This window comes from Rhinolophus ferrumequinum, chromosome 8 (genome assembly GCF_004115265.2).
Source record: "Rhinolophus ferrumequinum isolate MPI-CBG mRhiFer1 chromosome 8, mRhiFer1_v1.p, whole genome shotgun sequence".
Taxonomy (NCBI): domain Eukaryota; kingdom Metazoa; phylum Chordata; class Mammalia; order Chiroptera; family Rhinolophidae; genus Rhinolophus; species Rhinolophus ferrumequinum.
Genome location: NC_046291.1, coordinates 34,341,078 through 34,355,504, shown reverse-complemented (window position 1 = coordinate 34,355,504; position 14,427 = coordinate 34,341,078). Strand labels below are relative to the sequence as shown.

Sequence of the window (14,427 nt, the reverse complement as noted above, 5' to 3'; positions counted from 1 at the left end):
AAGATTAAATTAAAATATAAAATCAATAAAGAATGAGAAACAGGTACTGTCACAAATTGGGGGAATGTGAATAGACTGGGAACCTGCAATGGAGGAGGGATCATTGATGGCTCCTTCACTCTCCTTCACCTGCTTCCCCTACCTTTTCCTTCTCCATGGTTGGGTAAGGGGCAGAGCAAAAGGATGAGAGGCAAAAGTCCTACTTTCCTGGCATCACTGTGGTTCTCCCTTGGCTAATGCTGCCCTGCCCGCCGTCATGGCAAGCTTCCAAATGCTTGCTCTCTGAGAGAATAGATGTGCAGGTTCTTTAGGGACTCTAAAGGAACGGTGAGGACTGCACAATTCCCTGAAATAAGGGAACTAATGGGGTTCCTGCACTGCTGTGGGCAGTCATCTCCAATGGAGTCCCAGGAAGAGTCAAGTGCATTTATCTTCCACATTATCCAACTGACCCTGGGGAAACTTACACTTACTTGCCAAGAAAATTTGAGGGGCGGGGAGGTTGCTATTTACTATTAGTTCCAGCCACTTTTCTGCCTTCAGAAATCTGAAACTAGAAACAAGAACTGGTCTTTGATCAATATGACCCCCTAAACTCAAGGGAACACAGCTGTGTAAAGCTACTGTGATCTGTTACAGCAGCTAGTATTTTCTTAACTAACACAAAATGGGTATGATTCCAGAAATTATTAAGTAAAATTAGTCATATTTACTACATACTAACCATTCAGATAGTAAATAATTTAGAAAATTAAATATCAAGTGTAATTAACTAAAACACCATTTTCAAGGGATATGAAATTCTTCATCCCGGACAAGCTATTTTTATTAAAAATACCTTAAAAAAGGGAAAGTAATTTAGTGATATAAAAAGGCATCATATCTTTAATCGATTTTCTAAAATAAATAGGCAATTACACATGAATATTTTGTGGCTCCAATATCAAAACACTTGAGTATTTAGAAATACTAAGTCTACTATTTCAGTTAGTTTTTAAAATAACATACTCAGGAATATTATGTACACTTTAATATGTAGATCTCTATAATACTTACAATAATGTAAACACTCTTTCCAGTTCCTGTTGGTCCCACAAATATTGAAGGCTTTTGATGTGTGATTAACAATTCCATTAATGCAGAGTATCGAATTGTGTCCAGAGTTGGTACAATGATTTCATTAAACATCACATCCTTCGGAATTGGAGGAGCATATGCCAATGTCTTTATCCATGGTTCCCATTTTCCTATCCCCTGTTTATAATAGCAAAATAGTGAATGTTATGTTATAAAATGCTTCTAAAGTTCTGTACTCCTATGCTATCATAGAAAAAAATGACAGATCAAGACCAAGAAACCTTAATATTTACACATTTGTTTTTATCCTTTAAAACATTCACCCTGATTTTTTTTAAAGTTAAATTTTGTATGAAATTAGGAAATTAGTCTTTAATATGAACAAAAATGAAATTGCAATGTTGTAATATTTTTGATGCCCTACAATCACTTGATTGTGTCATCTCAAAGATCAGTTATTTTGGCCAAATGTTAGATACTTTAATGGCATTGAGAAAAATTGGACTAATGAATGCATTAAATAGCAAAGACACTTATTCAATAAAAATTAATCAGTATAAAAAAATTTATACATAGAACATCAACTGCATATTGCTGGGCTTTTATAATGGTATTTTTAACATCAGCTTATCATTTCAAGCGAGATTTCTTTTTTTTTCTTAACTGTGGTAAAAAATACCTGAAATTTACCTTCAACCATTTTAAAGTGTACAGTTAGTAGTGTTAATTATATTCACATTGTTGAGCAACAGATATCTAAAACAGATAAGATTTCTTAATATGAGATTATTATTATGAATTAACATTATACTATATCTTTGCATCCAATTAACTTGTGAACTGAAATTTTAATTTGCTATGACAACATTTATAACAAAAAAACTACAAAAATATCATGTTTAACTCTCTTTTTAGAAAAACACCAATGTCCTCTCCATTCTTACAGAATCAAATTCAAGTTTCCTGTCATTCAAAACACATCAGAATTCAGGCCCATCCTTCCTTCTTCTTGTGTTCCACAATCCAGTTTCACTGATGGATTTATTGGTTTCAAATATGCTCCAGGTCCCTGGGCCTTGACATGGCACTCTTTTGGCCTAGAGTATTATATGACTCTCTTCTGAAGAGGTTAGGAACTCACTGAGGGTAGCTTTATTCACTTTCGTGTTTTCTGGCACAGTGCTATGCATATAGCAGAGATTTTCTTGAGGAGGCTGAATTAGTATCAGTCTGAAAATTGTATTGCAAAGAAATTTCTAGAACTTTCTAGCACTGATGAAGAAATAATCCCCTTTCCATATTTTTGAGAATCTTTTATAAATGGATCTTTGCCACCATATAGGGAAGGAAAAATTAAGAACCAGAAAACCTGTAATGGATAGTCATTAGAAGATTGTATAACCCTAGTAAAAATCACATAGTATCTCAGAGCCCCAATTTCCTGAATGGTAAAATTTGAAAAATAATTTTATCTTTCCTATTTCACTGAGATGTTGGGAAACAAAATGATTGTGAAAAAACTTAATAAATTGAAAAGTGCTCTGAAAATGTAGGGCATTATTTGTAATTTGCAATAAAATAAAATTTGCAAAAATAAAAAGACAGCATCTAGCAATTGGCAGGGTGAAAAAAATCTCTTCTGAGGTGAGCTTGACAATACGTCTCCAGAGCCATAAAAATTTTTAAATTGATAGTGTAATTCCTTTTCTAGGAAATTATCTTAAAGAAAGAATCATGTCTGTACACAATGACTTGTGTACAGAATATTCACTGAAGCAGAAAACTAAGAAACAACAAAAACATTTGAATGTCTAAGAGTAGAAAATTGTTTGAATAGATCCTGGTCCATCAGGTGGTAGAAAAAAGGGAAGCTTTAGAAAAATAGGCTTATTAAAGAAACATAAGCAATGGTAAGTAGGCGGCCACAGAGCAATTATGTGCTGTGTGCCTAGTTGTGGACTGCCAGGTTAGCAGTTGCAAACTTCGTTTCAGAAATCTTACCTCAGTGACAAACCGATAATCATAAATTGTTCCTTTTTCAGGAAATCGGACAGTTAGTGCTTTTGAAGACGTTTGTTCAGCACCACTCACTAATTTATACCTATTTTGAGTTAGTTCTGAAATTGGACCTTCCATTAGTTCTCGAAGAATCGTATTAAATTTCAACCGATCATCATCTTTACAAGAAGCACCGATGGACCATATCAGTGAAAACAGGAAAATGCCCTGCATTGAAGAGATGAAAAGATAGAGTGCTTTAAAGAATAACTTTAATGTATTCTTGAAGCTTAAATTAGATTTGCCAGATTAATATCTGTGAAAGGAAATGAATAAACTGATAAATAATAGCAGGTTATCTCAAGATTTTGTAATAATTAGATTTTTTAAAACAAATTGCATGTTTTATAAAATCTTACTATCAGAGAAGATAATACAATGCAAAGTATAAATTCTAGCCAGAGTGAAACCTTAGAATGATTAGTTTGGAAAATCACATAATATTTTATGTATTTGGTATATTTAAGTAGATGGTATTAAAACGAACATTGAGATAACCTTTTATTAAGGTATAATGGCATGTTTTAATAAGAAATAATCAACCCATAATCTATATCTTGTTAAAATTTAAATTTGGATACAGTGTTTTTTAAAAATAGAACAAATTCATATTCTTTTATTCATCTGTTATAATAATTATTGGAGCACTGAGTGCATAACTAGAATCGCCATCCTGCAAGCTTTCTTCCTACTAGACTCAGGCGCCGGGAACAGGGTCGATGAAGAGACCAACCACTAAATGAGAAAACCTGTTTGCTTGTCTTACAATCAAATCCCCTCTTACTGCCAATGCTAACACATTCCTGACAGTTAGTGCTCACAAAAGCTGTGGTCTCTACTTTGACACTCTTCACCTACCCCTACATTACTCGCAGACTGCTTCTCTCTGGAAACTATTTAAAACTCAATTAAAAATTAATTTATTTCATAAAATACAAGCAATACAAGTAACATATTGACTGCATTAGAAGTGCTACTATTAGCAATACATAACTTTTATTAAAGAATATTCAAGATCCGTTGATAATTTTATTTCTATTTTTAAAATATGTTTATAGATTATAGATTTTCTTGCTTTCCTCAACCTAAATATACATTTATACACACACACATATTTTTAAGCATTTATATGTCATGAAAAAGAGAAGAAAATCAAGGGAAAAAAATCACTGAATTATTATGATTTGGCAGTTGAAGGCAGGGAGGTGAATCTCATTGTTAAACGGTCATTGACGTTTTGGGAATTGATAATTTCTGAGACTGATCAAACGACCTAAGATTCCAGTAGCAGATCTAAGGAGATCATTAGGCTCCACCCACACCTCATGATGCAATGGAACTGCGAAGCCAGGCACTTTCCTACCAGAACCTGCTATTTTGGGCCCGACTTTTTCCTCACTGTTCAGCTACCAACCATCTTGGAGCCAATTCCAGGGGGAAAATGAGTTTCATTAACTAGGAAGCATGGGGGAAAGCAATACATTTCTTTCTATTGTAAGATTCAAAGGTAATGGGCCTTACCTCAATTAAAGAGTAAGCTTCTCCATCATTTCTCGCTTTTATTTTGACTTCATCAGCAAAGTCATCCATAAAACAGTCTATCAGATTCATTAAGGATCGGATTAAGTTTGTATCTGAAGTAGGAGATAATTCCTAAAAACAAAACAAAACAAAGAGAAAAAAGACTGTATAACAAATTAATTTAAACAATAAAGAAGTTAAAATAGCATCAACTAATATTTATTGAACTCATTTAGTTCTAACAGCCGCAGTATCTATGAAAAGGGACTAATTATTATACTAATTATTATAATTCTAGACATAAAGGTGGGAAGACTGAGGCACACCTTTACTGAGGCAGCTGTAAATATATATATATGAAGGTAGTGTGTGCTCTTTAACCACTCTTGTACTGAATCTCAAATTTTAAAAATTTACTGTTACATGATTAGTTGATTTCATCAAAGACAAAGATTCCATGTTATACCAATTTATAAACAAAAACACTAAAAATACTTTCAGAGAAGGCAATTAATTTGCTTATATAAAATGCTTAATATAATAAATAAAACCCATTTAAGACATCTTTATAAGCTATAGCAATACTCGTGGTAAACTCCTGTGAAATATATTTTCAAGTCTTGAAGAACACAAACATTGCTAGAGCACTGTAGATATTGTGCACTTTCTTTGGTCTCACTATGAGAGTTTATAGAATAAATGAAATAAGGTGTACAGTTCTTAGAACAAGGCAGCATACAGAAAGTTCTCAATAAACATTTGCCTTCTTTTCTCCACGCTATCCGCCAACCTTGAAGAATTGTATTGCTTCATGGCAACAGGTAAAAATTAACTCTCTGAGATGGACGTTCTGAAGATGAGAAGCAGCTGACTTCATATTCAGCCACAGTCCCAGGAGAAGCAGGCAGAAATGACAACTGACTTGTAGACTGAGGATGGGACTAAGTGTTACTGATGCAACATTAAACTACAAATAGTTATCACTACACATAAGACAGATACTTATTACTACATAGTAAATAACAGGCATTCATAATTTCTTCAATATATGACACAATGCATAATGCATTTTAGAAAGCTTACACTAAAAATGGGTCTTTTTCTGTTTTGCTATTGAAAGGGTAAGTTTCAGTTATATAGAAAATTCATTTACTTGGAATATCTATATTCTCTGACAATGACAAAAGAGAAAAACAACAACCCTATACCTTATTTTATTATGTTCCTCAATCAATACATATTTGATTTTGAAATATGATTACTTCATATCTACAACATATTTCAAGGTTAGTGTTTTTTGTTTGTTTGTTTGTTTGTTTGTTTTTTACAGCCACGCTTCTTGAAAGAGCAGTCTGTATTTACTGTCATGCCAGTATCTTTGCATTCCTCAACCAACTGCCCTGAAGTGGCCTTGTCTCTCCCCTAAAAGTACCTGGGCCAGCGTTCCCCCATGATCTATATTCTCAGTTGCCAAATCCAGAGAATATGTGCAGGAGCCTTGACCTCTTAGTAGTTTCTCATAATATTGACCTCTTGCTTCTTACAATGATCTCCTCTCCTCCTTCTTTCCTCCCCAAATTGCTGGTGCACCCTGGATTCCATCCTTTGCTCTCTTCTCTTTTCTCCTCTGGATTTTCCCTTTAGGTAAAGTTTTAAACTTTACTCTCCAGATCTGTACCTGGAGTCAAACTTCTACCTCAAGCTTTTCTGTTATATTTCCAACAGCAGTAGAAATACCAGCCCTGTGTCTGTCTCTTTGTCCCAGAGCCAAAGTCATCCTAAAAGACCTTTGATCTACATCACCCAAAGCAGAAATTCAGCATATACTCCCGACGATTTCCAGCTGGAGAGGGTTTAAGGGACTTGATGGAGTTCCAGCAAGGCTGGAACTCCATCAAGTCCCTGGGGGCAGATTTCCATTTATGTTCTTGCTTCTCTACCTTTCCCCCTACCCCAGCCCCCAGGGTGTACAGAAAGAAAGAAAAACATATTTGCCTACTTTAGGACTTCTTTCAATCCTTCTACCAGGGAATGACTTCCTTCCCTGAATTCCAGGTTTTTAAAAAATGTTTTAAATTTTTTTTATATTAGTTTCAGATGTACAAAACAATGTAATAGACATTTATCATTTATATCCCTCACACAGTGATATCCCCCCTCCCCCATCTATTACCCCTCTGACATCGCATATAGCCATTAATTCCAGTTTTTCTAGCTATTGACAGTAATTCCTAAATAATTAGATGCACCAGGCTTCATTTAGTAAGGTCCTCATTTAGTATGCCTAAGCAGTAATATGTGTTCTTCCATTATTATCCACTATCCAGTTTTTCAGATGTCACAAATGAGATTACTTTTAAAAATTGTCCATTTTCTGATTACAAATTAATACATATTTATTCTAGAAACTTTAGAAAATAAAGAAAATTATAAACATAGAAACTATTTAAAATATAATAGTCCATCAGAAATGAGAGAGAACATTTTCATCCAGATGTAGTTATTAGGTAGGTATTTGAAGGTTTTCTTAGGGAGAGAAAAGATTAGCACCCATACATACATTTTCTCAAACCCAAAGAGACTTAACTTAGACTATTTTTTGGAGGAGTCATTATATGAACTAGTATCTCTTTAATTATAAAAAAGTTTTTATTCAAACCAGTTAATAAATTATTTTAATATCTGGTGGTTGACAACAAAAACAGACATTAAAATTGATATGCATGGCTAATTTGGATTTTCCACTTATTTTTCAATCTTAAAATTCCCATCCCTCTTACCTTTGTGTGCTTTCTAACAAATTCGACAGAAACAGGGACCATTCTGTCAAACAAGCTTATTATAAATTCCTTCTGAGTAACACTGACCAAAGCAGGTAAGAGATTTAGCCAAGACATCATCAGTGGTCTCCAGCCTAACACCTGAGGTTCCATGTAAATCATACCACATCTGGAAACCTGGAAAAACAGTAAGTGTTTACTATCAAGATAATGCTTATAAAAGAAATATGACTTGGTATATCTGCTTCTTACAACCTTCAGAAAACTCTTGAAAAAAAAGCTTAATTTTATATAATTTCATGATCTATGCAAATGACTTTACCAAAAGGTCCTAAACAAAGAGGAAAGAAAATCCCTGACTCTTAAATTTGTCAAGGTATGCCAACAGATAATGTCTGCTCTCAGAGAATCATAGATTGCTGCTAAAATGAATTCTACTCATACTTTTCATTTAAAGTCAAAGTTACTCAGTAATAAAAGCATTTACATTTTAAAGCATTAAAATTTATAATTTAAAAGGATGTCAAAACTGAGAACTTACAGTGGCAGGAGATGCAACTTCCAAATCCATTGGTTCAAAAATAAGATTCATTTGTGGTGACATTTGAATGATCTCCCCGCTCATCAGACACAGCTTTTTGTTGTCATCCAGCACAGTATTCATATTTTCAATCCACACGGCATCTACTGGTCCATCAAAAACTAACCATTTCCTATCTGGTGTCTAGTTTAAGCGTATGGTGAATACAGGGCAAAAATATAATAACGATAATGTAAGGAAACAAGTCAGTAATATTTCAAAATTTAAAATGTAACTCTCTTAAAACTAATTTCACAATGAAAATCTAAAGGTACCTTTGAATAAAGGACATAGATAGATATAAATATAGATATAGATAGCAAAGAAACCTATATATGCCATGGACAAGACATACTATAACATCTTTTATTAGATTTCATCTTTTCCAATGTTTCTGAACACACATAGTCTACAATATGTTTTAGAAAGTATTATAAGTTAAAAACATATAATTGATAGGAAAAACAGAATTTTCATGGGATTGTCTGACTCTATATACTATTGTGTTCATACACACTCATTACTCTAGTATGCTAAGTCAAAAATTTTTGTTCCCCCACTGAATGAATTCACATACACACAAATACACACCCCTCTTGGGCTGAACTGCCTGCCTCATGGTCGTATAGGACACTAATAGGAATATAACATTCAGAGTCTCGCAATGACAAATATAAAAATATTTACACACTGTCTGGAATACAGTAAACACTCCAACAAATATTAAGGAGTAGCCAGGTATTACCCGGTAAATACAAAAATGGCTTCTCCTTTCCAGATCCTAATGAATCAGCCTTTTTATGTACAGAGATAATGCCTTGGTTCATCTTTAGCAAATGGGAATCAGAGTTCAAGTGTTGAACATTTTGAATCCACCTTAACACATTCAGTCCATATGGCAAACTGCATTAATCTACAAGACGGGGGCCTGTCATGGGCTCAGGCCACCACATACGCACACTCAGAGGCCAGCTCTGGCCGAGTTCAGGAAGCAAGGAAGAGCCCATACCTCAGAGATCAACTTCCCTTTCCCCTGCTGGCTTTCCAGTCCTGTCAGTCTTCATTTTGGGAAACACTGCCACGTAATCGGAAGATGACGGGCTTTGCAGTCTAAGAACCTCACTTTTAATTTGGATCTTACCAGCTGTGTGACTTTGGATCAACAACTTAACCTCCCTGAGAGTTAGCAGTTATGGGATGCAGCTTCCTGGAAAATGTAATGTAAGCTACGTAACTGAATATAAAATGGGAGATCTCTCATGATTATTTCTGAATAAACGATGCAACAGCATACACTACCTAGAGACTTCATATGTTAATACCGGCGTCCGCTGCATATTCACTGTGGCATGAGAAGACCTGTGAAGTTATAGCAACAGTCCCAGACCTCTGCCTGCCTCAACTGTGCCTTAGGATTACTTGTATCCTTGAAATCACTAGTTAAGCCAATACTGGGCAAGATGTCTGCCCCATGAGAGTCTATCCTTATGTTTATTCATTGTCGAAGGTCCTTCAGCATGTAAGAGCAGAGCTGAGATTTGATGTATTTCTATTATCACACTGACTCATGAGTCATGATTAGTTGGGTCCTCGAGTAGGTAAGGAGCAGTAAATTTAGGATGTATGGCAGTCAGTAAAAAGGAAACATTCAATCTGTTTATTATTTTTTACATAAATTCCTCTAGCCTAGGCCTCTTTTTCTTTAAGACCAGCCTTAGCAAGCTGTCTCCCATATGATCACATTGTGGAAAGCCTGCTAACATATGGCCACCAAGTAACCATTTATTGGTCTGTGAACTCTTTTTGTAAGAGTGGGCAACAACTACTTGTGGGAATAAGCAGAATAAGCCAGGAGTGGGTCCCTCCTCCCATTCACAGAAGTTAACAGCTAGCACATCCCTGACCTCTTCTGCTTTTCACAGGCAGCCCATTCTCTTCCTAACACACTAGAGGGAAAGCATTGGAACTTTAAAACATCGTTTTGTAGAAGCCTACAATTTCTTCTCTAAAGACTGGAGTACATCTAACAGTTAGTGGGTGACAGTGACAGCAGCCTGAAGCAGGGCAAAGGAACATTACGAAGGACCAAAGGATCACATCATTCAAAAGCTCTCCTTCCTGGACTTTTTAGCCTGAAGAAAGAGAACCAGAAGCACATCCCTCTGTCCCTTCTTCTGCCCTCTCTCCTGTGCCCGCCAGGACAAAGGTGCCTGCCCCGCGGTCTCTGGCATTTTTGTACGTGCTAACGAGGTTCTTCACAGAAATACTGCCAGACTATCCAATAATGCATTCTAAATGAATTATCTTGAGCTGAAAATATAAAATGTTTGAAACAACTGAAAAAAAATCAGAAATTGGCGAGAAGGAAATATCAATTTTTCTAAAATGCGTGTGAAAGTGTTAGTACTTACCACTGAAGAAGCAAATACTCGAAAACTGACAGCAAGTATCCCATCGGACCACTCGTGGGATACTAAGTCAAACTGGCCATACAGCTGACCCATGGTAACAGACTTAGGGTTTAACACAGTAATCTGAACCTTGTTTTCTTCCATTAATCCCTGAATGGGGAAAAAATCAATTGCTCAACCAATCGTTTATTTATTTAGAAGAATAATGTCTTTATTTATAGAAAACATGACGGTGTATGTAGAAAATCCTAAAGATTCTACAAAGAAACTACCAGAAGTAAGGAGTCCACTTAACAAGGCTCCAGCATATAAAGTCAACATGTAAAAACTGATTGTATTTTATATATAATGTCAATGAACAATTGAAAAATAAAATTTTTTAAATGCCATTTACAATAGTATTTAAAAACTCATAAAATAGGAATAAATTAGCAAATGTGCAAGATTAATAAATTTAAAACTACAAAATGGGAGTTGGCAATTTTTTTGATAAAGGGTCAGAGAGTAAATAATTATAGACTTTGCAGGTTACATATAATCTGTGACATATTTTTCCGCTTTTCTTCATTTTTTTTTTTAAACCTTAAAGAATGTTAACACTATTATGAAAACAGACTTTGGGCTGAATTTGGCCCATGGGCTATAATTGGCTGACTCCTATTACTCGGCCATAAAGAAGAATGAAATCTTACCATTTGCAGTGATATGGATGGACCTAGAGAATATTATGCTAAGTGAAATAAGTCAGACGGAGAAAGACAAATGCCATATGATCTCACTTATAAGTGGAATCTAAAGAATAGATTAAATAAACAAACTAATCAGAAACAGTCTCAGAGATATAGAGAAAAAACTGAGGGTTGCTAGATGGGAGGGGGTGGGGATGAGGGAGAAGGTGAGGGGATTAGAAAGCACAATCGGTAACCACAAGATGGCCCCGGGGATACAATCAGTATGTTGTAAAGATTTTGTAGGGTAACCAATGGACACTTGTCTTACTAGGGAGACCACTTCATGTACGGTGTAGATGCCTGACTACTGACTACACTGTACACCTGAAGCTAAAGCTGAATAATAACGTATGTCTACTCTAATTTTATACACACACACACACACACACACACACACGTCACAAAAAGTCGACTACAGCATAAGGAATAGGGACAGTGAAAATGTAAAGGCTGTATGTGATGTCAGAGGAGTAGTAGATTGGGGGCGGGGGGTTGTCACTTTGTGAGAGGTATGAATGTCTAACTATTACATTGTTTTGTATACCTGAAACTAATAATAATTTTTTAAAAAACAAAATAATATATAATTGGCTGACTCCTGCTACAAAACATTCTCGGAGAAAAAATCGAAATATCTAAATATAGGGAAATATGTACCATTCTCACTGAGTAGAAAAGTTAATACTGGTAGGTTGACCATTTCAACCAGAACCCTGAAAGCTGGTATATGAAGTTATTACAAGAGATATTAATTCCCTTGGGGCATAAGCTGTTTTTGCTTTTAAACAATAAATTTTATTTTTTAAGAGTAGTTGTAGGTTTAGAGAAAAATTGAGCAGAAAGTATAGAGATTCACATATACTTCCTTCCTACCTCATCCTTAGATTCACCTACTATTAGGGCCTTGCATTGGTGTGGTATATTGTTATGACTGCTGAACTGATACTGATACATTATTATTAGTGACTGAAGTCCATGGTTTACATTAGCGTTCATTCTTTGCATTGTACAGTTCTGTGGGTTTTGTCAAACGCATAATGTCATCTATCCACCATTTCAGTATCATACAGAATAGTCTCACTGCCCTAAAATCCCCTGTGTGGTACCTATTCATAATCATTTCTTTTTTATACAAAACAACATAACAAATTCAACTCTTTCCAACACTGCCTTCTGTCTGCCACCCCCAGAGGTTGGGACACAAACTACCAAACTGAAGAAAAAATGTGGGAATAATAATATTAAGCAGTAAAATAAACTCAAGGTTTTTGCTTATTGCTTGTGCCCAGGAGGGGGATAACAACGTGTCTTCCTAAATTCAGAAAGCTCTGTCATCTTCTAAGTCAGAATAAAGTTGCTGCCACCAAAGGTTAGTGTCAAACTATAGCTTGCATGCAGTTTCTATGGTGCTCTGCCCCTTTTAAGTCACCATAATGTCACTCTTAGATTTTCCTGATAATGAACCATTTTAAGCTTTACAATTGGACCAGAATACATGCTCACACCTTCAGCTTCTTTAATCTTGGAGTGGCATTACATTTGGTTCTTTTAGAGACATATATATATATATATACACATACATATTTTTACATAGGAAAAGCAATTAGTCAGTTTAACAACAAAATAACAACAAAAAATACAAACAAGCAAAAAACCAAGAAAAGAAAGGCAGGATGGCAGAAAGGCCGGAAGGATCAAAGGAAGAGGAGGGAGGGGAAGAACAGAAATAGCATGAAAGTATAAAAGCAGAGGAAACAGACAACAGAAATAAGTAGCATATCAGTATTACGATAATAAATATAAACAAATTTAAATTCCCCTATAGAAAGATAAAGACGATCAAACTGAAGAAAATAAAAGTCAAACTATTTACTGTTTATAAAAAGTAAATCACAGTGACACCAGTTACAATTAAAGATATGGGTAAATATGTATGCAAGGAGAAAATAGGAGTTGCAATATTGAAATTAGATGCAGGGGATCCAATGCAAACAATGGAACAGGTAAATAATTTTATATTGGTTGAAGGAGAGACTCCTCAATGAACACATGATCATAAATCCCATATAGGCTACTAACACTGAAATATATGAAGCAAAAACTATCCAAAACACAAGAAGTAGAGAGAAATGTAATATTAGTTGGAGAATTTAAAATAGTTTCATTTCCTTGGCATGTCAAAGTAGACTAACCTGTGATGTGTAAGACAGAAATTTTGAATAGTATGATACTGATTTTTTATTATATATACACATATACATATATAACACACACACACACACACACACACTTACACTTCTATTCAACACCACTAACAGCTACTAGTAACAGAAGTTTGCATTACAAATCTAACCACCAGAGGATAAAAAATATTCTCCTAAAAGTATGAAAACAAAACTGCCTGTTTTTTTCATCTTTCCAGGCGTTTTTCTACACTGAACATGTGTTACCTTTATAATTACACATTTTTAAAATCAAAATAAAAAATTGAGAGACAAATATGTGGCATGCCCTTATATGCTGAACTTTCTACTTGCTTCATATTACTTTTCGACTTTTATTTCCTCTTTGATTCTTTTTTTTTCATGATTTTATGTTGCTGCATTAAAGTACCTTTTAAAATGACCATACATCTCCATCTTCCACATAGCTGATTGGAAATAAATTACTGCATTAATAACACTTACCTTTTCACATAAATCATTTAGTGCTCCAGCTAAGACGCGATATGCGCTGGTTTTTCCTCCAAATGGTTCTCCAACTATCATAAAACCATGACGCACAATCATCATTTCATATATTTGGAGAATCTTCTCAGAAAATAATTTGGTCATTTGCAAATTCATGTTCTCACAGCTGTCTTTGATAGCTACCAGCATATCATTGTAATCTGGTTTTGGCAACTTCACCCCAGGAAACAAATCTGAAGTAATTCCCTGATGATAGATGATTTCAGGATTTATATTACATATCATATATTCTTTCTCTCTCTCTCTCTCTCCATATATATGTGTGTGTGTGTATATATATATATATATATATATATGTGTGTGTGTGTGTGTGTATGTATATACACACACATATATATACACATAGACATGTATATACACACACATATATAAATATACACACATACACATCTATGCATATATATACACACATAAACATGGTAAAATGTCTCTCATCCTCATATTTAATATTAATTGAAATAGAGTTATCAAATAATAATAGTTCAATAGCATTTTAACAGCTTTATAGAAGTATGATTG

The 14,427-nt window shown here is 34.6% G+C and overlaps 1 protein-coding gene across 1 annotated transcript in view; it reads right to left on the bottom strand.

Annotated features, from left to right (window-relative positions):
- DNAH7 (dynein axonemal heavy chain 7) overlaps nt 1–14,427 on the bottom strand; it is a 213,555-nt gene that overhangs the window by 105,250 nt on the left and 93,878 nt on the right. Inside the window, 7 exon segments of the mRNA XM_033111796.1 lie at nt 1,057–1,254; nt 3,079–3,303; nt 4,657–4,788; nt 7,437–7,613; nt 7,978–8,160; nt 10,428–10,577; nt 13,846–14,094. Of these exon segments, the coding sequence (XP_032967687.1) occupies nt 1,057–1,254; nt 3,079–3,303; nt 4,657–4,788; nt 7,437–7,613; nt 7,978–8,160; nt 10,428–10,577; nt 13,846–14,094 (1,314 nt within the window).